This window comes from Pogoniulus pusillus, chromosome 9, assembly GCF_015220805.1.
Source record: "Pogoniulus pusillus isolate bPogPus1 chromosome 9, bPogPus1.pri, whole genome shotgun sequence".
Classification (NCBI taxonomy): Eukaryota; Metazoa; Chordata; class Aves; order Piciformes; family Lybiidae; genus Pogoniulus; species Pogoniulus pusillus.
Genome location: NC_087272.1, coordinates 23,301,904 through 23,327,547, shown reverse-complemented (window position 1 = coordinate 23,327,547; position 25,644 = coordinate 23,301,904). Strand labels below are relative to the sequence as shown.

At 36.7% G+C, this 25,644-nt stretch overlaps 1 protein-coding gene across 4 annotated transcripts in view; it reads left to right on the top strand.

Annotated features, from left to right (window-relative positions):
• The window catches only part of ASB5 (ankyrin repeat and SOCS box containing 5), a 35,677-nt gene extending 10,636 nt beyond the window's left edge, over positions 1-25,041 (top strand). For 2 of the 4 annotated variants that reach the window (XM_064148887.1, XM_064148886.1), the window contains exons 3-8: positions 18,615-18,694; positions 19,673-19,780; positions 21,163-21,313; positions 21,450-21,584; positions 22,953-23,144; positions 24,477-25,041. In XM_064148887.1, the coding sequence (XP_064004957.1) occupies positions 18,615-18,694; positions 19,673-19,780; positions 21,163-21,313; positions 21,450-21,584; positions 22,953-23,144; positions 24,477-24,604 (794 nt within the window). In that variant the 3' untranslated portion in view covers positions 24,605-25,041. Of the gene's footprint in view, positions 1-10,464; positions 10,652-15,908; positions 15,977-18,614; positions 18,695-19,672; positions 19,781-21,162; positions 21,314-21,449; positions 21,585-22,952; positions 23,145-24,476 lie in introns of those variants that run through there. The other 2 variants (XM_064148889.1, XM_064148888.1) reach the window with 2 other exon arrangements.
• Positions 25,042-25,644: the final 603 nt, after the last annotated feature.

Below are 25,644 nucleotides of genomic sequence, written 5' to 3'. Positions count from 1 at the left end.
AAAGACTGGATAAGGCACTTAGTGCCATGGTCTAGTTGACTGGATAGGGCTGGGTGCTATGTTGGACTGGATGATCTTGGAGGTCTCTTCCAGCCTGGTTGATTCTATGAAAAAAAAAAAACCAAAACCAAACCTATATATATATGTATGTATGCACATATGTAGGGGTCTGTTACTGTATGTGTATTTAACCACAGTACAATGGGAAGAACTATCTGTCCCACAGGGAGAAAACACTTGCAGTGAATGTAGTTGCCCTCATTTAGAATCAAAACTCTTTATTTTTTTGTCAAAAGCTACTGGCTAGATCTTAGTCAGCTTGTTCTGGAGCAACTGATATGGAATCTGAGTAAGGAAGTAAAAGAATGGAAAAAAAATAGAGGGAAGGCAATAACATGCATCAGGTTGGAAAGTAGAATAGTCTCTACAGTGTTACTTGTCGGTGAATCCAGAAGTCTTTAGTTTGGTCATTCTTCAAACGTCTGAACTATTACATCTGAATAAATACCTATTCAGCATTCTAGTAGTTGGCCCATACAAAAGCTGAACATCAACCATTCCTGCAGATTACTGTTTTGCTCAACTAGTAGGGGTTTATATTGATTTAAAGACTTGTATGGTAGAGCTTCTCATATTCTGCTTGGTTTACTGAAAGAACATAGTTAATGTGACTATTCTATACTTAAAGTCTACTTCTTACAACTCAGCACCAGTGTGTCTTAATTTTTCACCGCCCAGCTCACGCTGTTTGAGTTTGGATTTGGAACAGGCCTAAGCACAGATTCAGCTAATATTACATTATCTGCAAATTCAGCCAGTTCTCATGATTAACAGGATCTGCCCTTGCTATTTGGGATGCACATAAGGGTGCTCAAAATGAGTCCTTCATCTCTTCTACATCTTTGTTGTATGTTTATGTAAGGGAGCATGATACTGACTCAACTCACACCATGCTGTGGGATTTAGTTTATGTTTGTGAAATGCAGCACGGAGATACCTCAGTAAAGTTCATACAATACCATGTAAGAAAATCCTGTCCAGTGTAGTATCTAGAAGATGCACAATAAGTAAAGTCATATCTCGTAATGTTAAATGATAAAATAAAGCTGTGAAAGTCCTCCTATTTAACGATCTTGTCTTGTGTTTTTTGGAAGCAATAGAGAAGCTTCAGCAGAAAAGAGAGTAGCCTGTCATTGCCTAATTGAAGTTTATAGTGTTTAAAGAAGAAATTCTACTTAGAGAAAATGCTTATCTTTTAGCTTTAACCTGATCACAAAGTCTCAAAGTTCTGTTAGTTCTGGTATTTCAGTTTGCTTGAAATACTGCAAAACTACTTTTTTGCCCTTGTAGTGGCTTGGCAAGGACTGAGTGCTATAATTTTGAGCCTTTGGAAATAATGTTCTACTAGACACAGGCATTATTTCAACTGAGCTTTTGAGTTAAAAAAAGCTTTTTCTCTACAAAACCTATATAACTGAGGATCTTTAGGTACTGAGTAGTAGTAGTTACTGGAATTCCTTTCATCATACTGAAGGTACATAGATCAGTACTAGATTTGAGACTGTGTTTTGTTCTTCAGTGAATACAAAGAGATGGCTTTTCCCATGTTATCTGTCTACTGGGGTCTCATTGCTAGATAGAAAATATAACTAGTTTCCTTACTAATTATTCAGTATTTCAGGAATATTTTCTTTCTAGTACAGATAGTCGCCCACCTTCTGTGTTAAATCTATGCTTTGGGTCTCATATATGTGAGCAGTTGAAGTGGGATAGTATCCCAGTCATTAATTAGAAGTTATTGTACTGTCTATGTGGCATTGAGGTGTAAGAACTAGATCAGTGTTTAGCATCAAGTAACACCAAAAAAGTGTGTATAAGATCTCTACTATTTATTAGTCACATTAATTTGTGAAGTCAGAGCAAAACCTTTCTTATGTACAGCTGAAAGGTACCTGGGAGGTAATTTGGATACTCTAAGATGTGATATACATGGACTGTCTGGCAAATGTTTGTCCAATCAGTTTTTTAAGTGGTCAGTAATAGTGATTTCTGCAGTGTGCTTAAGCAACCAGTTGCAATTTTTTCTGTTCTTGTCACTGGAATGTTTCCCACTTTCCCCAAGACCTACCTAAATATTTCTTTCTGCATAAGACATGCATATGATATTTATCTGTTTTTTTCATGCTTGAAAAATAATCAATTTCAAGACTATTATTAGGCATCATCCTAACACTACTGGTCTTATCTTTTCTAGAATAAAGAAGGAAGAATTTAACTTAGTCTGTCTTCCTGCATCTTATTTCCTAGACCTGGAATTACTGTAGTTGCTCTCCTTTTGACTTGTGCCAGCTCATATACAGTTCATAGACATCTTTATGGATGTCTAATTCCCTATGTTAAACTGAGTGCTCCAGCTGAGACTTTATTAGTGCACCCAGTGGAAGCATTAGTTGTATAAAAGTGGAACAGTTATGTCATGTGCCATATATATGATACCCTATGTAATACCTTCTGGAATGATGCTTTTTTGTGTCTTTTTTTTCTCCCCCATTGGTAAAGTACTAAGGATACAGTCTGTAGCCTGCTGTAAACCCCATGTTAAAACAGAATCATTGTACTATGCATCTGCTTTTTCCTTTCTGTGTGTAACCCTTTTTGTACTGGCCTTCAACTATCTTCATGCTTCTGATATTGGACAGTCTTTCCATTTTACTCAAGTATATATTGAATTGTTTCCTTCTGAGGAGTTGCAGCACCTGCACCTTAGTGTCATCTACTGATTTTATGAAAATAAAAATGACAAGCTACCATTCTCAGTATTAAAAAACTGAACAGCATCAAATGCAGGACAGAACTCAGTGCTCTCTTACATTTGAAATGGAGTCAAAGACCCATATCTTAATAAATTATCAAAACTAAATTATTTCTGAAGTGAAGTCAGTGGTATTACTAAAAAAAAAGAACTAAATGAAGAAAATGAGCCATTCTATTATGAAGGTCCAATTTAGAGGATTATTTTTAGCTTTGACATTAATTTTGTGAACACTGGTATATACATACTTGCCCCACTGAATTGAAAAGAACTGATTAGTTGTTCAGAGCAGAGTGCTTTGCAACTGGGGACTGTAGCTGTGCTCTAAAAATGTTATGGTGCCTAGCTTTTCTTTTTCTACTGTGTTGGAGTGAACATGTACTTATTTATTATGCTAGAGAATTTAAAGTCAACATTCCATTAATTTCTCTATGGAAAAGAATTACAGCACATATATGTTTATTCCATTTAAAAATTCTGTGCCCTGCAAACTGAACTGCAAAAACTAAGTTCTTTTCAACTCACCTTTGGGTATAACTAGCTCCTAGCAGGCTGTCTGCAGTGACAGTGATCTACATAGCAAAATTTCTTCTCTCACTCTGTTTTCAGACCTATGACAAGTTAATAATTCAGCCCTTTGTATAGCTTTTGCTGGATGTAAACCAGAGGATCAAAAGAAACCTTTAGACTGTTCCTGCTTTACCACCTACCACCACAGAGCACATCATGGCTCTGTGAAGACAAGAACTGAGTTGGAGCTTCAGCTGAATTTTATAGTTCTGTTTCTTTAGAATGAGGTAGTAGTTCTGTGGAATTAAATGATTTAAAAGTGTGTACACAATGTTAAAAGTTAATTAATTGTCAAGTTGTTTGGGTCTGCAAGATAGAAACTCTACTTAAAAATACTGGTAAGAGTTTGGTTTGTATGGAAGTGTCCATACTTTGATAATACAGACAGCTTTATAGAAGGAGGTATAGTTCTTGTTCATATACATTTATAAGGCAAAAAGCCTGTTTTATCAAAATTAAGCTTGATAGTCAATAACTGTCAAAATATTTTTAGGTGCAAGCAGAGGGTGGTGTAGAGGAACTTTCTTACAAAAGAATAATTTTACATAAGTTACTATAGCAAAAATCACAACCAACTAGTCATGTACTTATACAGATACTTGGGGTTTGATTTGCAAGCTAAGTAGTTCTTAGAGCATGTGCTTTTTAATATCCTAGGTTTTGTCAACTCTGCTTTTTTTTTTTATAGATTGCTACTTGATGCTTAACTACTGTTTTAAAGTAATACTTGAAAGTTATTTGAAGGTAAAATTTGCATTTGTAATTTCATAGAATCAGTCAGGGTTGGATGGGACCACAAGGATCATCTGGTTCTAACCCCCCTGCCATGGGCATGGACGCGCTACCCTAGATCAGGCTGGCTACAGCCCCATCCAGCCTGGCCTTAAACACCTCCAGGGACGGGGCCTTAAACACCTCCAGGGACTGGGCCTCAACCGCCTCCCTGGGAAACCTATTCCAGGCTCTCACCACTCTCATGCTCAACAACTTCGTCCTCATGTCCAGCCTGAACCTACCCATCTCCAGCTTTGTTCCATTCCCTTTAGTCTTGTCACTCCCTGGTATCCTGCAAAGTCGCTCCCCAACATTTTGTAGGCCCCCTTCAGATACTGAAAGGCCACAATAAGATCACCTGGGAGCCTTTTCTTCAGACTGAACAGCCCCAAGTCTTGCAGTCCATCCTCATAGGAGAGCTGCTCCAGCCCTCTGGTCATCCTCTTGGCCCTTCTCTGGATGTGCTCCAGCACATCCACGTCCTTCTTGTAATGGGGGCTCCAGAACTGGATGCAGGGTTTTTTGGTATTTAAGTATAGCTTCACAAAGCAGAACTGCTTTTTGCAGAACTGGAGAGAATAATATGTCCTGACTTCTTCTAAGTATATTTAAAATAATATTTTAAAATGAATGTGGCAAGTTGTGAGCTGGTCATGTTTGCTCTGTCTTGGCCTGGCATGGTAGGAATGCTCGGTACACTGGTTATTCTTTGTTACTCTAAATTAAGCCATACATGGGGTTGTGGTAGTTCAAGACTGAGCTACCTACCTCCTCTCAGGATTATAAGGCTTGTAGATAGCATGAAGTCTTCTATTGCCTTCTTTTTCATGTACTTCAAACAGTGCTTGAGTGAACCCAAGCAACCAGTCCACGAAATGCAATTTATAAATGAGAACTAATACTGTATTTCACTCTTAGAGACCTACTATTTGGAAAGCTTCATTAATTCTGGACCGTAGTGAATAATTAGAGCAATTTTCCCCATTATTCTAAGAAGTTGCAATTGATAATGTCACTCAGCAACAGTTGTTAGGTAGGGAAGATAGGCATGAGGCATTTTCTCAACTTGCATTCCACAGAGATCATAGTTCTATTAATAAAAAACATATAAGACCTTTACTAGCTTCCTGGATACAATAGAGATTCATTTAGTAATGACAGGAATATTGTATGGCATACTTACTCACCATACCACTTGGTGTAAGGCACTATATTTAGCATTTGTTTTCATATGCAGCACATAAGCTAATGGTGAAGAAATTCTTAAGATAATCTGAATGTTTCTTTTTGAAAGTTCAGGAGGGATGTATTTTGATGGAGCTCGTCACCTTCTCTTCTATGCTAGCTTTGCCTAGTATGACAAATAACTGCCTCAGAAGAGTTACTTCAAAATCTCCTGGAGGCACTTGCTTAGAATGAACCAAGAGACACCCTAGATTTGTAAAGGTGCATTGTGATAAGATATAATAGCTAATCCTGCAACAATCTGCCTGCAAGGCCTTAAAGACAACTATTCTTGAAGAAAAGCTGTTAGGAAACTCAAGTACTGGACTGGGGAAAGCTCAAACACAGCATCTGCACAGGGGAAGACCAAAATAGCATAGCTCCCTGAAGGTGCTGTGCCTTCCCTCAGCCGTAGACTTGTTATGGCCAGGATTCTGCTGTTCATACTCCTGTCTTGTAGAGAATGTTCTCAAACATTTGCAATGCAGGCAAGCAGTGAGTGAACTTCTGCCAGCAATGATGGCTTTGGGGGAATGCACTACGTGCCTAAGTACTGAACTCTATTCATGACTGCAGCAATGCTGGCTGGTTGGTCATAAATCCATTATGGTATGCTGCATCTGTTGCACTAGTGGATGTTACTCTTTGCTATGTCTAGTCTGTCTTGCAATAGATATCTCTCTTTACAGCTGTTGTCTCATGGCAATTGTCTGAAGATTCACTCTATGGTTCTCTGTGCCACTCCCATTCTGACTACTAGTCTCATGCTATCTGTCTTTCTTTTCTGTCTATATCTGAAGCCCAGGCTGGTAACTGTTTTGGTTGGACTCATCAGCTTGAGTGCTGTGATTTTTTTTTTACTTTAGCCCACCACTAGCAAATATTCTGTTACCACTGCCTGTCTGCATGAAGAGATTTGGTGGGTACAAGTTGCAAATCCATAAGCCAAGAAATGTACTAAAAGTGTCATTGTTCCCTATTTCACTTCTGTGGGAACTGACAGAGCCTTTAGCATATCAGAATTCAAAATCTTTTGTTAACTTTCCATTCTGATTCCCAGCATACACAGACACAAGGCCAAATAACTGTAAAATCTCACTGGAAGAGGTGGGAAAATTACTAGCCATTCATGCTGTTGCTACATCAGTAGTAGTAATGGTACTACTACTGCTAACTCATCTTTCCAGCTAAAGGACAGTAATGATACTGTATAGAGAACAGGTGTATGTAACAGGCTTTTTTAGTGCTTTATAGTGGCACGGAGCAATGCCACTTTATACCTAAATAACTAATTATATTTTAAGTACTGTGTGCCTGTCTGCTGGCAATTGTCAAGATGTGGAGCACAGACTACTTGGTTGATGATACCTGGGTAATGCTCAAGTTGTTTTGACAGTTGATGATTTATTGTTGTATCAGCCATGAAGTATGGCTTGATGAAACAGTCTGTTTAGGAAAAAAAATTGTTCCAGTCTTTCCCTGTCCTGCTGTAGAGCTTAGTCTCTGTGCTTTTATGGCAGATTTAAGTTCCTTGTCATTGAGTTGGCACTGCTGAGTATAATAGTGGCTACTGTAGCCTTTTAGGATGCTATGCTGTTGTCAGTAACCACAATTCTGTAGTTATTTCTAAAACTTGAATTATCATGGCTTCTTCTGCAGCAAAGAATGTTAAAGACCTCTGCTTGGTCATTTCTGGAAATGTCAAATGACAGGCAGCTCTTGGGACACTGGAAGTGAAATCTAGGGAGCCTTTCTACCATTTCAGGTTCAGCAGGAAGAGGCAGCTTCTAGTCCTGCTCCAGAATTTAGTGTGGCAGGTTCTGTGCAGTTATTGTGACTCCATAATAATCCTCTTTATAAAAGCAGAGTGCATCTGAAAATACTGAAGAATTTGGAAAGTGAGACAGCTTACCAGTTAGTTGGCTTAAGGAATGTTGCACACAAATGCTGATCTGAGACTTCTGAAAATAGAACAATGTTGTCTATTTTTTTTCCTAAGATAAATTGTTGTTATTAGAGTGCAGACTGTATTGCTTTGGGCTGCATCATGTATTGAAAAGTGTCTGGGTTTTTTTTATTGTTTTCATTAAGAGCTTTTTTGGTGCTAGCATAATTGCATCCTTAATGCCTTAAGAACAGTCTTCAAAATAGAATTAATTCCTCATCCAAAAGGAGGGACAAAAATTTGTTTCCATTTTCATTCCCATCTGTTAAGAACTGCTGCCTCTGTAAACTAAACTTAGAGCTCTTTACTCATGTAGAAGTGTTGAAACTCTAATGACATTTTAAAAAACAAAAATCTAGGAAAAAAAAGATTGTGAAGAAAATAATTTAGAAGTTTCCTTTAATAGTTCTTCCCCATGGCTCTAAAAGTCGAATAGAACTAATTATTAATGAAGTGGAATGTAGTGGTTTATTTAAAGCTTATCTGCTGAGTTCATTCAAAATTCCAAACACGCCAGTAAAATCTTCTGGTTTCCTTAATCTCATGCCCTTCCTCTGGCTGCTTTCTTGCAGGTAGCTGCACAGCTCCATGAGTAATTATAATCTAAATACTGTCCCTAATATCTTGCATGGCAAGACAGGAGAAGTAATGGCATACTGCATTTTCTACATATTTATATTTCCATTAGAGGTTTTATGGTGGATTTGGGGCAAGTTTCAGTGTCTTCTGTGTAGAAAAATCTGTTATTACAGAATCTGACACCAAGCCCAAGTAGTTTCAAATATTAATAATTTCATTATGTAATGAAGTTGAGAGATACTGATTTTTATTTTTGTAGTTCGTGTAACCCAGTGCATGGATGGCTGTCTTGTGGAACATCATACAGCAATTCCATGGTGGAGGTGGAAGTGAAATAGCAAAGTTTTAACTACATCATCTCAACTATAATTCAAATACATTGTAAAATTTCTGATATTCACTTCATTGATTTCAGTTTTGTTTGTGTTGGTTGGTTGGTGTGGGGTTTTTTTTGGTTCTTGTCTAGGCTTCTTTGATTTGTTTTTTTATGCAGTTGGTTTTGGTTTTGTGGGTTTTTTGGTGTCTTGTTTTTGTTTGCTTTTATATGTGTACTGTTATGATACATTTTTTTTTAAATGGCTTTTGCCTGGAGGATGAGTGGTTGTGCCTAGCAGAATTCAGTGAAAAGTTGCTTGTAGAGTCCTGAATGGGATGAGCTTTGGCTTTAAAGTGTGGGGAAAAAAGTGCACATTTTTATACATTGCATTCTGATGTTCTCAAAAGTATTCTTAATAAGGAAGTAACTTAATAATGAGTGGCAAGTGTCTCTGGAATAGAGAATCCTATACTAGTACTTTTACCTTGAAGATGGCACATTGTCATCAGTTATTTCTCACTTGGAGAACAGTCCTCTTGTCTTCCTGACACAGACAGTTTTATACTTATTTTTAATGAGCTTTCCTGTTAATTTTTCAGTATTTTTTCACTTGAACAAAACACTACAATTTATCAAGTAATTCTAGCATTGAAGTGATACATATATAATGTGCTCTCATAAAGGGTCCTTTTTAAAAAGCTCTGTTCAAGGCTTAGTTTCAGAGTCTGATTGCTGGATGTGTAGAAGTGTTCATTTCAGTCCGTGAGATATTCTAGTTCATTCAGCTAGATAAAGCAGTAGAAAGTCTGGGACCATCTTGTTCTCTCTTGTGAGAATAGCAGTAGCCCACCTGCTTCTGTTCTGTAAAGAGTGCCGTTCCATTAAGGCAGTTCTCATGTGCTGTAATTTCAAGGTGAAATTTGCAGCTGCTCTTTCTTCTACCCTTTATCCTACTCAGCTATAATCTTGATTCTGTTTTTTTCTTTAAGAAAAACAAAAAGGATGTGGAACATTTAATTAAATAACTGTATGTTATTTCAGTATCTTAGGGTTTAATTTTTGCCAGGTATCTGAAAGGAGTAGTACTAATGAAACCCAGAAATGTTAACTTCATTTTAAAAAATTTGCAAAGGCCTTTTTTAAATCAGTAGAAGTAGACAGTGAGGAAATGAAGGGGGGGGGGGGGAGGTAAAGGTGTCAGCTGTACATGTTATTGATACAGAGAAATGTCTGTCCTCTTTCTGGAATTCATGCTGGGATTTTATCACAGATTGTTTCTCCCTGCATGCTTCTGTTGTGTTAGTGTCATACATAGTAGCAAACAAAAAAAGATGTTGATAGTAATTTGTTGCCTTCCTTTTTTGCTACTATATGTATTTCTTTAAAAAAGCAAACTGTCTGACCTCCTTCTGACAAGATTCTAAAGCCTCACTTGCTTAATTGGATCAGACTTTCAAAGTAACCAGTGAAATGTGCTAATCATTTTTTTTTTTTGTTAGTTTTAGTTAGTCAAACTATGCTTTTATTTCTTGAGGATGTAGTTTCTAGTTGGTGGCTGTAGGATACCTTATCTCTTATATAAAAAAAACCCACCTCAGCAAAACGACTAACCAAACAACAACAACAAAATTCAAAAAAATCCACAAACAGAGCAAACGTAAACAGAAAAAAAACACCAAAACAAATCAACCCCTCCATCGAAAAGCCATTAAAAAATAAACCCTACTAAAATCACAAAAACACATAAAAAACACTTCAAAAACCACAGAAATATCTCATAGCTTCATGGATTCTTCTGAATTTCAAAATCTCTTTTCAACTGCAGAGTTACATACGAGTAAAGCTTGATGCAGTAATAATTATCCTTCTATTAATAAAAGAATTGCCATTCTGATAAAGCAGTTTTAATGTTTCTTTTTTGAGAGTTGCTTGTTATTCAAGTAACAATGCATTGAATATTTATGCTTTAAGAATCTGGGTTTTTTGTTGTTATTATTACTAAATGATTAAAAAATTAACACCTCTCCATTTAAATCCATGTAAATAGTTAAGACTCATGCTGTAGCTAAGCTGATTCTTCTTTCCCTGTTTTAAAAATAGCAAATGCTGGAGCAGTTCTTCCCTTCCCCCACTACGTACTCACTAGTCCAAGCTAGTAAATGTTACTGAATGGATTTGAGTGTTGTAGGCATTCTACACTAAGTACAGCAAGATTCTTTGTGAAAAAGCGAGAGGAGGAAAAAAAGGTAGTAGACATAATGTTGTGGATGTTCGTCAGACCAGAGTACCTGCACTAATGAAAGACAGGCTTTCTTCGAGAAACAAAGAATGACAACAAACACAAACCAGAATCTCCCCAAAAGACGCCTAGCAAGTGTAGGGGAGTGTCCTGCGAAACGAAAAGCTAGCTGGGGTATTCTGACCAGCCAAGGTTAGTATAGCAGCCATTTCGGAAACCAAGTACAGAAATGTGCTAAACTGATGCCGTTTGTGATGTTCTAGCTCTAAACTGGGGGGGGGTTTGGTTTGTTTGTTTGCCTGGGGTTATTTTCCTAGCTGTAATATAAATGCATACTATGTTAGTGGCACTTTATTGTCTTGCATGGGTTAACACAAGGGTGTTGAAGCTATTTTTGTTCTTGATACACTCTTATCAGATGTTCTAAAATACCTTTTTCTTGTTTATCTGCTCTGTTTGTTTTATGCAAGTGCTTGGGGCTTGGCTAACCCTGACTTTTGCTGTCCTGTTACAAGGTAACTGGATACTGAACGCTAATTGTTTACCACAGGGAATGAAAGGAGGGGCGAGTAAGCTTCACATTTAACTTTGTATGTAAAGAAAATTGTATAGGGAACTGTAACAGCAGGCAATGGAGGAACTACAGGTCATGGAACTGAAAATACTAAACACAGATATAATCAAATAGAAAAGTGCTTAGGAGGTATTTAAGTTGCTGGCCACTGGCATATTCAGCAAAGAGGAACAAAGTATTATATAAGAAGTGTTTGGGACTGCTATTGTCTGTGCCATATTTTCCTATTTTTATGATAATACAAGTGTGTAAAAAGGAGCTTTGCGTAATTGTAAGGGTCTGATAATTTTGGGTTTTTTGTAATTCCAGTGAATGTTGCATATCATAAGGCATCACAGTGAAACAAACGGAAAAGGAAATTAAATTCTGGAAAATATAATATCAGACTGAAAACTGGAAGTGTTAAAATAGCCAAGGAAAGGAGAAGAAAGGAAAGAGAGATGTAATATACTGTGCATACAAATAATTACGAATTTACCATGTAAACCAAAGCTGTGTGTTCTAGGAACCAGAGTTATTCTTAAAATACCTTTGCTCATTTTTAGTATTGCTAGTTCTAGAATTAAGCAATATTCAATAGTCTAAGCAACAGTTACACTAGCTTCCCAGGTAGCAAAATGCAATGGTTATATTTATTCATCAGCTTTAATCAACAGTGTGTATTTTACCTTCATACTGTTCAGTGTTTGGGCTAAGGTTTCCTCATCAATACTGATTTTTATATTTTAGTATTTCAGCTAGTTAGGTCAGTAGGACATTCTCCCTCAGACTGAAATTTTACAGCATGTTAGCCATGTTTGCCCTGAGCACCCCTCGATATGGTTCAGGGTTGGGCTCTTCTGTCAGTATTATAGAGGAATAGCCAGTTTTAAACTTTCAAAATCACACTAAAATATGGAAAGTAAAATTTTCTGAAGAATCCATCTTAACACACTCCAGCTACTTACAGCCTCTTTGTGACTGCCAGACCAGGCGTGGATACTTATTGATAGATCTCTTGAAGTACTGAGAGACTTCTGTTGCAGTTGAGGCTTCTACTTGTTGCAGTTCACTTGAGTAACGGGTATGTCTGATATCCAGTTGGAAGGAGGCTCCTTTCTTCCCTCTCTGTTCCCATCTGTGGAGGCAGCCAAACCAGATTTTGATCCTGGGGTACCCTTGCAGAGCAGTGAGAAAGTTGTGCTGCAATGGAGTATGCAGTGAAATGTGCAGATTGGAAAATGTCCCTAAAGTGACACTGGGGATGGAACATGTCACCATAGCTTTAGCAGAAGGGCAGAAGAATAGGTACAGACTAGCAAGGGGCCTTCAGCCGACTGGCTTGAGGGTCCATAATGTACCTGTTTGCTCACAGTCCCCTGGCTGAGGTGAGGGCTGGCAAGCTAGGCCCAGCTGCTGCCCAGCCGGGTCTCGCTTTGGAGGCTAGGGGTTAGGCCTTGCCGTGCATTCCATCTCTGGCAGACTGGGAAAGCAGAGACAATTCTGAGCACACCTTGGGGAAAGTTGCTTCTTGAGACTGCATTTAAGGAGCAAAATTACTCCAGGCAGAAGTCATCCAGAGTGTGAATCCAGCTGACAACGTTCATGTATCTTTTCTGTCACCTTCTAGCTGGGAATGCCACTGAAAGAACTTCGCTGTTAGTGACTTGGTGAAGGAAATAGCAGCCTAAGAGCACTACCAGCTGCTGCACATACTCATCTCCATCTGATGTGGGTCTCATGGTTACTGAATTGAGAGGCTGATTGTAGACCTTGGCACTCTAGCGATGGCACACAGAGTTTGCAGAGCTGCATTCAGACAAAAAGCATCCAGCCAGCTGTTGGTCCTTCAAGAAGATGGAAATATCGAACCATGCATGAGCAAGGGACAGGAGAGTTGTTGCTGAGCTTTCGTGTGATGGAAGAAGGAAGGGGCCTGACACACTTCTTCCGTGTGTGCCAAGGCCTGGCACGGGGCCAGCAGCAGCTGCTCCTGCCGCTGCTGTCATCATTACCACTGCCTGCTCGTAGCATAATGCTGCTCCTGTTGGTAACCAAGCAAGCTATGCTTGGGTATTACTATTATGGGCTTTTAAAAGGATTTCTGGTAGAGCTTAAAGGCCATGTTTCTGTGAGAAAAGTATGTTCAATTGCAGTGCCAAAGCACTCAAAATGTAGGAATTGTTAAAAGTAATGCTGCCTGCACCAGGCTGATTTCACCTTCTAATGCATTGTACCCCAGTGTTGGCAACACAGCCACATGCTGTACTTTTCACAGATGCCTTGCTTCCTTTGGTGTGCAAGATGGAGTTGTTCTGATAACACGTTATACTTAAAAAACAATACCACATGTTTTCTTGTATGTTGCAAAGATTAGAAGGCATATAGTGAATGGTAAGAAAAAGGGTTGATGTTTTAATGTCCCTAATAGAAAATTCTGTTCTTGCCTTTACTGTGGCACCTGCATGTTTTATGCCCTATTACCTAACCTAGAAGTTTCTTGACTGATCGTGGTTATTATTACTTAAGGGTTGAAATTTCAGAAGCTCAAAGCTTTCATAACTATAATTAAATGAAGCTCTCAGTGTACACTCTTAGGTATTCTGGAAAAAAAAATAGGATATTAGATTGATTTTAGAATTTGAGCATCCATCCACACTTTTGTGAAGGATAGACTCAGCAAGGTGTTTGAAGCACACTTTTGTTATTGGGAGAATACCAGGGGGAAAAAAAATAAGAATATTAACAGTGAGTTTATAGTTTGTATAGCATTTCTAAGAGTGAGAGATGGTGCTAGATATGGAGACACAAAATAATTTCAATGCCCACTCCATAGAAAATGAGAAATATGGAATTACAAAAGTAATGTGTGGTCATATATTGTACACTGTAAACAGAACTACATGGGAAAATAAATTTGGGTTGTATGCTTTTCAAGATTAGGAAGACACTGACGTTTGCACTTGAAATTAAATCCCCAAATTTTGTAAGTCTAATGGTGACAGACCGTGGAAGGAAGATTGGTTTGAGACAATCAAGGTTTTGTGTTTTGCATGCGTATGTTTATATATTTATGTGGGTATAGTTATATATATTTATATATTGTTACATAATTTTCAGTAAAATGAAAACAAAGATTATTTGAAGCAGTGAAATTATTTTAAAGCCACTTGAACTACATATCTTTCAGATGTATTTTAATACTTTCCTGCTTAAATTCCAATTCTTTTGGGGTTCTTCAGTGTTGATTTTTGGAATTTAATTTGTTAAGAAGTGGCTTCTGTTTTGTTGGTCATGTCTAATCATATCTGTGGTTAAGCACCATGTAAATATTTCTTAACTTTTAAATCCTTAAGATTCTTTTCAATGCATTTTAACATCAAAGATCAATTAAGTAGTTGATACACTTCTTTATCCTGTAAGGGCTTTAGACAGATGGGTCATTTTATAGTGCCACAGTAAAAATCTGTTAGAGGTTAATTATATATACAAAACATCATGAGGGTTTAATGACTGAAGTGAGTCAGGTGATCTTGGGACTGTGATAGTGCACAGCTTTTCCAGTATAGTTAACCAATCGTATTTGTTGCTTCAGCTGCCACTCAAAATATGTCTTACAAAAGAAAAGATAACGCTGATGAGCTAAATACAGAACATTTGTTAGTTTTGCAGAAATAATACTAGCTACAACCCTCTTCAAGTAGTCTGTGTTTCTGTGTTTCCAATAATGAACTGTGGCAAGCTTCTGTTTTCGGTTCTTCTCTGATAGTACTTCTTCTAAGGATGGGGCTGTCATCTGTTTACCCTTAGAGCAGTGCCTTTCAAATGCTGATCCCTGGCACAAATCTTCTCCTTGTGAAGTGAGAAATCTTTATTTCTAGCCCTCTTTGCTTTGAAAAGCAAGCCTTTTAATGTATCTTTTATATTGTCGGTTGGGTTTTTTTTTGTTTGTGGAGTTTTTTTAGTATTGTGTTTTTTTCTTTTTGGGGGGGCAGTATTGCTGTTTAAGACAAACTTTTAGAAATGAAAAGGATGGGGTGGCTGGAGACAGTGACTTTCAAGAAAATACTACTTAGTATTTCACTACTATCATCATAACTGCAAGAATGACTTGATGGTAATAGCAGATAGATGGAAAGGAGTGAAGTCTGTGGTAAAATATGAAGAAAACATCAATTACTTAGAAATGGATCCAAGTCAGAATTGAAAGTCTCCATTTTGACATATTTTCACATTTGAGAATAGTTGTCAAAGCCTCAATTTATGAACTAGAGAAATGTTCAGGAGATAACTGAAGCAATCATGAACTGTTAAAAGAAAAACACAGTTCTGAATATGGCTCAAATAACATTTGAAATATGTTCAGAATATCTTAGCATATTTATTTTCTAAGTCTATTATGACTAAGTAGTAAAGTAACATAGAAACCTTTGGCAATGCTTCCCTTACAAATCTGAACTAATAATAATTTCTCAAGGATACAAAACAATTTGACTCATTGAACAAGGTCAAAAATCGAGGAGTTTGCCCTGAGTTCTGATTCAGCTCAAGGTTCTCTTGATTTCATTCTGAGTTTCTGTTGTGTTGAGATTCCAGTTAATCTGTTTTGGAAGGCAAATGCACAGATACAGGCACCTTCTAGTTTTTTAATTAGAAAAACAAATGTGATTTTTGTTTAAAAAAAGAAAAAAGGGGCTACAGTGCTTTAGCATAAGAAAATAGACTGGCAACTTGTTTATGCTTGTATCTAAGTTGTGTTTATTGAAGGATGAAAGTTCATGTTACAGTGAGCTGCTGGTATCCTTCCAAACAGAGCTGGAGTATATTAAGAACAGGCCCAACTAGTGAGAAGAGATTTGTCTTTGGGTTTTTTAAATTATTTTTTTTATTTTCCAGATTGAAAGAAATGAGTAGAATATATAATTGCAATTGGCTGGAAGTGCCATGGGGAGATGGAGATTTAGGTATTGTATGATACTTTGTAATTTATTTGTTAACTTTGCCTGTTAATACAGCAAATATATTTCTTCTTTCTTCTTGGTGTTTACAAAGCAATGTAGGTTGCCCTCTCTGGCAAACGATACACCAGAGAACTTGGAACTAGTGTGGCTTCTAAATATAGTTAGAGATACTTTGTATTCAGCATCTGTCAGAGATGACATTAGTAGGGAATTAATACATTAACAGTTTTGGAATAGACTTGTTTGCTAATACTCTGTTACAGGCAACAATGAATGAAAAAGTCTCCTCATTTAGGTTCTTGTTAATGCTTCCTAAGTGGGAGACACAGCAAGTTTGGAGATTAACAGAAGGTGGCAATCCAGACAGAATTTATTTTAAGACACCTTTGATGTTTATGTATGATGTTTATTTTGAACATATTCTTATTCTCGTGGTATTTTGTGATGAATTACTGTGCTTACCAATAAGTCAGTTGGAATGTGAAAGTTTTTTCCCAAACTCAGTATGCACAAAATATTTCTGCAGCATCTTACTTTCACATTTTATTTCTAGTAGAGGTGACACAAGCCATTTTGTATTTAATAGATTTAGCAGAAACAGCTGCTGGATGTTTCTACATGAAGATGGGGACATAAGGTGTGTCTAGGTGTTAAAACTCAGCTCACAAACAGATGTGACATCATTTTATTCTCAACTGTCATTGGATTAATAACATTAGCTGATATTTTCCTGAACAATATAAGAGGGAAGCGAAGCAAAGAAAAGTGGAAAAAATGTTGCTTTAGATGCTATCTCCATCATTGTTTTGTTTAGGGTAATACACAGCTACAAAAATGTCCAGAGTATTTAATGTGCTTTAAAAAATCATTACACTTAACAATTTTATTACATTTTTCCTATAAAATATTTTTTCTTGTTAATTTAGGAGTGGGATGCTGTCAAGAGAGAGGAGGAGTCACCTGTAGATACAGGGGGACAAAATTCAAAAGCAGCCTCCAAATACAACTTTTAATTATTTTTGAGGAATTCTTTGCAGCTGACAGCAGGAGAACTTAAGTGATCTGATTAATTTGAATTAGAATGACTTGAGCACTGGCTCAGATACTACTGGAGAAGAAGGAGAACAATGGTCAAGAATCATAGAATCCTAAAATCAACCAGGTTGGAAGAGACCTCCAAGATCGTCCAGTCCAACCTAGCACCCAGCCTTGTCCAATCATAGTTTGCTAACCTACAATATATCTGTGCTTACTGAGATGACAGAGAAAATACTCATGTTTTATCTGAATCAGGGCACTTTACGATTTCTGAGCTCAGTTTTTGTAGTGTAATACCCCTTAAAAAACCAATTGCTTTGTGTCTGTCTCATTTTCTTGTATGTGGTGGTTTTTATAACTGTTATTCTGACTAGCAATAAGAATTGCAAAATACTATGGTCAATAAACATAAAATAAAACGTTTAAGTAAAAGAACAGGGAACAACGTGTGCACATGCATAAAATACACATGCAGCAACTTGCTTTGCAGGCAGTCCTACTTCATTGCAACTGACAAAGTCAAACGTGTTTACACATTGGAAATTCATCTGCCATTGTTAACAACTCCCCATACTTAGCTAATTCTCTCTACACATCTTCAGAGATTTTGGAGGGCTGGATATAACTTACATGAGTGATTGTATTAGCATTTTACAGTGATTTTCCTCTAACAGGAATATATGTTGATAACTCTTAATATATTTTGAAGATGCTTCTTCCTTGTACAATCTCTCAAAACTTGATTTGCAAAATGCTCACCATAAACTGGTATCAGCTGTGCCTGAGGGGGAAGTCTGGCTAGAAGGGACCTGCCACTGGCCAGTTCTAGAGGAAAAGGCCTGTTCTTCAGCAGGAGACATAAGATGTCTCTGGGACCTGGGTTGGGTGTTAAGGAATAGGGGAGGTTACATGTGTGAAGGTGTGGTTGTTGTGGTTTTCTTTCTTTTTGCCCTCCTCCCCACCCCTTTTTTGGGGGAGTGATAAGTGAAAATGAATGCCAAACCTTTACAATAAGCAGATCTAACTGTTTTTGACCCTAATGGTCTATTTGAATGAGAACTTGGACTTAATATTCTATATTTCTGTAACCATTTCTAAAAGTGTGATTCTCACTGTATTTTTTTTCCTTGCACTTGTGTACTAGCTGCAGATTAATCTCATGATACATTAAGGATTTCCATATCAGTTTTCATATACATCATCTTTTTTTTTTCAGGCAGATTAATGTTGGTTTTAAATTCAAATACTGATGTGTTGAAGTCTATACATTACTCTGTGCCATCTGCAAAAATAAATTATATAACTTTACCAAATAATTGTACAACACAAAAATAATAGTGGCAATTGATGGATGCAGATTACTAAAATAAATACATCAATATTTTATTCTTTGTACCACATAATAATTTATTAGAGATAGTTATTGGTAATAATAGAACAGTTTTTATTGTCTAGAAACTTGAAATACAGTCTCTAAAGGGGACAGCTTGATTTAGTAGGACAGCTGACTTCATTCTGTGCACCATATTTTCTGCTTTGCTCTATGCTTTATGAAATCCTTCTAATTCACATGGTTGACCCAATAAATGTTGTTATTATATAGGTTCTTGGGCAGATCGCTCACCTCTGCACGAGGCAGCCAGTCAAGGACGTCTCCTTTCTCTAAAGACTCTATTGTCACAGGTGAAGGCTGTGTTCTTAAAATTTCTTTTGATTTTAATGTTACTTAATTTCTCAGCATAGATTATTAATGCAAATGTAGTAAGATTTGCTGTGCTTTTTTCCGTTGATTTTTTTTCAGAGCAATACACATTTAGGTGTTTTTTATATGATAAGATATTTAAAATGTTTGCTCTGTATGTTTCAAAATGTCCATCCTCAAAAGAATTGTTACCAAACTAAATGTGTATCAGTCTTCCCATCTTGCATGGTATAAGTCAATGTAGCTTTAACCTTCAGGTAAATAGAACTGTGAGGACAATACTTGCTGAGGGAAATAATCACTGAAAGATTCCAGGTTTTACATCATTGTGATTATTTCAGAAGTATGTATTTTGTTAATAGCAAAGGCAGAGACTGTAAACCACTAAATTTCAATATTACAGTATTTTTCATATGGGCTACTATAATACTGAAAAAAAATACTACAGAACACATTTGATGAAAGCCAAAGATGCAATTAGCAGTTCTTAAGCATAAACATCTACTGCAGAAAACCTGACATGCAATTGTTTGAGGATTTTAGCTAAGTGTTGTTGTTTTTTTTTTCCAAAATCCATGCATTTCGATATTTCAGACCTTAGAGAATTGTAGAATCAGAAGACAGTTCAGACTTTGGGCCTTGCTGAGTTCTAAAGATCACTAAGGTTGGAGTGATCCTCTTTGGAGCCTGTTCCAGGTTTTCACTCGCACAGTGAAATCTTTTTCTATATAACTAATCAGAATTCACCCATATTCGAACTTGTTTCTGTGCCTGCTGTGCTATCACCATGCATTTCATCAGTCTGTTTCCATCTTTTTATATTCACTGAAGGCTTATTTATTTCAAGTAGAATTTTAATCCTATTTACAGTATTGTAAGTAATTAATTTGAACAGTGGTGTGAGGAAATTACTCTTAACAGCTTTTGTATGATCTTTGTGTAATTCATGTCTTCTTTAGGGTTACAATGTAGACACACTAACAATTGACCAGGTAACTCCACTTCATGAAGCCTGCCTGGGAGATCATGTAGGATGTGCAAGAATTCTTCTTGAAGCAGGAGCAAATGTAAGGGTTTTGGATTTTTTTGTGTATATGGAGTTCAGCATTCACCTTGGTTCAAGTGAGAGGGATGCATTGCTTGATTGTTAGTCTGATGTGGTTTTTAATTGTTATTTCCCTCTATTGCCTTATTGCTTGCAGTTGATTTAATTTCATTTAATTACAATAAGCTGAAAACTGTGAAAGAAAAGCAACGGGCAGCCACTGGGACAAAGTAATGACTTGTAGAGAATCTGCTTGCAGTGTGTCACGAGCCTTATTTCTTCTATGAATTTCATTACATTATTTCTCTTCAAAATTATGGAATGCATCCCTCTACTGGTTTCAGTTTGCTTTGAGTGGCCTGCAGGAGACTGCTCATTTTACCTTCATAATGTTTTCAGTTACACTGCACCTGCAGTCCGAGTACAAAAAAGCTCTTCTCTGTACTCCTGACACAGGCTGTCTGTTACCCCAAAACAAAAAAGGGACTTTACAGATCACTTTCACAACAATCTCTGCTGACATAAGAGTTAAAATGTATGGCTTCCCAAATCTCTCATCTTCGTGATGGAAGTATTGATTGTCCTTACAGTTCTATTTGGAGAGCGTGTAGGATACGTCTGTGTTACTACAGGGAAAAAAATACATGCTTCTAAACCAAATTCTTCTCCATATCATCTAGCACAAGACTTGTAAAGATACAGAATTGTAGATACTATAAACAGAAGCACAAATCTCATTTTTCCATCTGAATTTTTTTTTAGTATTTCTAGTTGTTTTGATGGGTTTGTGAGAAGTGCATGAAAGAGGACAGGCCAGAGTGCTGGAAGGAGCCTCCTCCTAATACTTGTGCCACTTCCTTTAGTATTATCAGCCCTCACAAATTTGCCTAGTTTCTCTCCTCATTCTCTCACACTGGGAATATTTTGTTAACCAGTGATGTGATGAGGTTGGTTTGAAAACTGAGCCTGTACTATTAACTTTGTCTCCATGCTGTGAAGCGTCACGCCAACCTGGAGATAAAAACCACAGAAAAAAAGTGGTAAATAGTTATCAGATTTAATATGGATTTTGCATTCTTGACAGTGCTGTGGAAAGAAGATCCCTGGTATCCCATACTACAGAAAATCCAGTTTTTCTGTATCAATGAAAGAAGCTAAGTGCAGTCTTTTGAAAATTATTTACTTCCCAGATGTCAGTGGGTACTTTTCAGCATTCCAGGTGTACTTTGTCATATTCAAATTAGTTTAACAAAAATTGTAAACTAATTTCATCTGAGTACCGTGGTGAGAGTAGGACACAGGAACTGATCACTTAAGCTGTATATTGGTATGTTAATGTAACTATATCCTGTTTAGAAAATTTACTCTTCAATTATGTTCTTAAACAGATTTTATGTATTCTAGGTGAATGCTACAACAATTGATGGAGTCACACCTTTATTTAATGCCTGTTCAAGAGGTAGTGCCGCATGTGCTGAGCTCCTGTTAGAATATGGTGCCAAAGCTCAGTGGGAGACCTGTCTTCCCTCCCCAACTCATGAAGCAGCCAGCAGAGGTAAGAAGTTTTCTGCTTGAACAAATATGGAGCAGTTGATGAGTGTCTCAGTAATACTGTCAAGAAATGTGCCCAGTTTTCTCTGTGAGGCAGCTTACTGAAGTCAAGCAAACTCTGTCATGCTTTGTACTGACAGGTCACAGTGAATGTCTGGAAGTACTGATATCCTGGGGCATAGATGTTGACCATGATCTTCCTCATTTGGGAACACCTCTGTATGCAGCATGTGTTTCACAGCAGATCCATTGTATTCGAAAGCTTCTTTATGCAGGTGTGTCATGCTTTAAAGATTTAGTGGTTTATGAAACAGGCGTAGTGTTCTCTCCTTAGAAGTGAGCCATCAGTGAAACTGGAACGCTGCCTGCAGGGCTCTACTTGCAATGCATGTTTTCTCATAAGAACTTCTATGCTTTTCATTTTTTTGTGGCTTAGCAAGCATATGAAGGAAAAAGGAAGCAAGACCAGTAAATATGGATGTGCAAAAAAATTTAGTACTTACTACAGCTTTGTAGATGTTAATTTTCTGTAGTAAAAACAAAGGTAAAAAATAGAGCCTTGAGGAAAAAATATATTGTTGTTATTGTTATTTCAACAGAACTTTTATAGTAATGTAGTCCCACCCTTTTGCATTCTTCAGCATGTTGTGTTTGATATTTTACAAGGTATAGAGGCTAAGTTGCAAAGGCATTTGAACCTAAATTTCATATTATTTATTTAATCAGCACAAGATGTTGGAGGCTTTCTGTTTCAGTACAAGTCTAGGGACACAACTGTCATAGCTAGAGGATCATTTGCTCTGTTTCAGGTAATGGCATACAGGGCTTCAGTATCCTGCAGCACAGTGAATGAAATGTTTAAATGAGTAACTGCAGACTGTCATCATTGCACCAGAATTGTTTTTCTATTTAATTGCAGGTTATTTGGAGTTTAAGCAGTTACATTGTTTCTTGCTGAGTCAGCCTCTTTGTGTGATTGACTCTGTGTCATTTTTATGCCCTTAAGTAGAAAAGGATATGTAAATTAGAGAATATAAGATACTACTTCTATCAATCTGAATGTATTAGAAGTTGAAAAGCAAATGGACAATGAAATAGGCAAGAGGATGATACTGTGGAAGTATCCTAAAATTGTTAATACTGAGAACAGTGAGTTGTTTGGACTTCAAAACTAATTGCTAGGCCTATGATATTATTAAGTCATTTTATTGCACTGGGAATTAAAATGCAAAAAGTGTTGATTCAGGGACAAAAGTTGGTACAGAAGCTGATTTTTGGTCTGACAAGATCAGTAAAGCTCTCTTAAGAAGTCTGTGTTTTCTTGTGCTTCACAACTCTAGAAAACTGTAAGGCAAACCCAGTTGTAGGGGGACTAGCAGCTTACTTAAAAGGGGAATTCTTCCATACTAGTTAGTATAGTTTTATAAAGTTGTGCTTAGATACTAAAACCTAGGATAAGTGTATGGGTTCAAAAAGAAACACCGATATGATTTGCTGTAGTGCTATGCCATTAAATTAATAGAGCGGCTAAAGTGACGTTCCAGAACAATGTATTTCTTTGTTCGTTTCATAACATCGTCTTTACTCAATGACAGTTTTAATTAATCTTTACTTGTGTCTCTTTTGGTGAATCTACCTACCAGGTGCCAATGTCCAGAAAGGAAAGTATCTAGAAACTCCTCTCCACGCTGCTGCCCAGCATTCTAGTGCAGAGATCGTAAACTTACTTCTTGAGTTTGGGGCAGATATAAATGCCAAAAATACAGATTTTGAGAGGCCTGTTGATTTAGCCGCTCCAAGCAGTTCAGTAGAGAGACTGCTGCTCCTCCATGAAGGTAAGTTTTACATAAGTGTTTTTGCAGCTATAACTTGTATTCTTAAACCCTTACCTCACACCCCCCAAAAAATAAATCCCCAACAACCCAAACAACCCATCTTACATAAGCTAACATTGTGCTTTATGAAATGTATGTATTCACATTAAGGTAAATTCCTTTCTAACTATAAACCCACTCAGTCTTATTTATTCTCAGGCCAAAGCCTGCATCTGAATTTATAGAAGCTGAGAAAGTATCAGCATATGCTTATTTGGTGTTTACACAATTAGCCATTAAAGCTACATTTTATTTGCTGTTACAGATTTTATTAAAGAGAAACAGAATATTTCAATTTCAGATTAAAAATATGTTTGCTTCTGACCAGCTGTCCCAATATTTTAAAAAAATATATTTTTAAGTGCATATAAAGCACTTTTGATTGTAAGCAGAAAGTATGACAAATTAAATTTTCTAGATTTTCTTTACTGAATTATAACTACTTGAGAAATAGGAATCGACACTTCAGAATCCCTTAAAACTCTTAAATGTCAGAGAGAGAATATCCCAAAGGGAATAGGATTTGTTTGTACAAATGGCATAAAATTGAGCCACAAGACATAGGTGGAAAATAAGCAGAGAAACTATTGCAATAACCACAGGCATCTCTTTGGAGGTGAACAGACAAGTAGCATTGATTAATAGTTTGGTGCAGAAGACATCTGTAGTCAGAATGCTGTGGAACCACTTTCTGTGAAAACAGTTGGTTATCACAAAATTACTAGGGCTAGTAGGATTTTTTTTAAATCTCAGCAACGATGTAAAGAAAAAGAAATAGGTATGAAACTTGTTTTATTTAATTGCTCAGAGACACAGCAATGTGTTTGCTTTGAGGGAAGGGAAGGACATGGACAAAGGCATTCTTGTGAGCTAGTCAGACCACTAATATGGTATTTTGCCTTCTTATTCTTGGTGCAGTGATGCATTGATTTTTGTGGTGCTGTACTCCCCTTTTCTATGAATAAAGAAAAAACAAAAGTTGCAGTTTTAAGTCACAGGTATCAACTATTTGCTGGGAGTTGGTTTTTAGTTTAAAAACACAAATAACTTGCTGACCTGACTGCTCTTTTTTGAGTTTTTCTTTGATTGTTAGTAAGGTTTCAGCAGCCTCAGCCTTCTTTTTGAGGGCAAAAAAAGGCAAGGAAAAAGAAAGTAGGAAGGTAAAGGGCAAATTTGCAAAATGTGATTAAAAAAACTCATGTAATTATTGTGCAAGACTGCTATAAAATGAACAAGTAAAATAAACTAGTGTTTATAGTTGTGTAATTAAACTCCTCTCTTTTTTGTTTGCAGCCACACCATCTTCTCTTTGTCAGCTCTGCCGACTATGTATCAGAAATTACATAGGAAGAGCTAGGCTGCATCTTGTCCCACAACTCCAGCTGCCAACGATACTGAAGAATTTCTTACAGTATAGATAACACAAAGTAATTAACCTTCAGAAACTTGAATAGCAACTACTTTTTTCTTCTTTCTGTTTATTGTATGTTTATCTAAAGAACTGCTGGGCGGGAAAAAAAAAAGCCTTTTGCCTATTAAGTTTTTGACACTTGATGTTGATATATAATAATAATAGAAAGCCATTCAGCAACTGGTACCAAGGTTCCAATGAGGCTGGATAGAATGGGAAATGATTGTATAGCTTTAGCATAACACTTACTAAATAGCTTTACTGCTGTTAATTGTATTTATACTTCTAAAATCTGTTTGACACACCTGAACCACAGAGTGTTTCTTTGTTAACTTTGTCCATTTGAAGTCATTATGTGTTTTTAAATTTCTGTTGTTGGTGTACCTAAAAAGATGTGGTAATAGGTACACTATAGACATTATTAAAAATAAAATAACTAAATATCAATTGTCCTTCTTTTTTTTTTTTTATATAGACAATTTATAAATGTCAGAGAGAAGCTCTCTTTGTTTTTCCTCACTGTCAGTGCTGTGAATTGAAATTATGCTGCTGTGATCATAATCATATCTTCTTTCAGTTTTTCGTGCACAGGTTGTAGTTGCTCTATTTATTAATACAGTTAATAATTTAGAACATTTCAGAGGAATATTTCCCAAAAGCCTTAATGTTGAAATAATTTTAATCTCCTCTTCTAAACCAAAATTATCTGAGCTCTTTATTGTTTCCTAACAGTGCTGCATCACAACTCGTGGGCATATTCAGTAATATTTGCCTCAGAAAAAGGCATATATTTGTATAGTATTTGTGAGGTTTCTGAAGGCATAAGTTCTGATACCAAGTCTTCAACCCTGACTTCAGGAGGTGGATGCAAAACTCCAAACTAATGTTCCCTGCATATGGACATAATTTCTCTTCTGGGCTAGTTTTATAAACAATTTCCTAGCTCCAAAATTTGCGTTACACAATCCCAGAATGCTCTAGCAGACATTTCTGTGATTAGGTTGGAATTTTGTTCAGGTCTCTAGCCAGAGAAGGAAAGCTGACACCTCC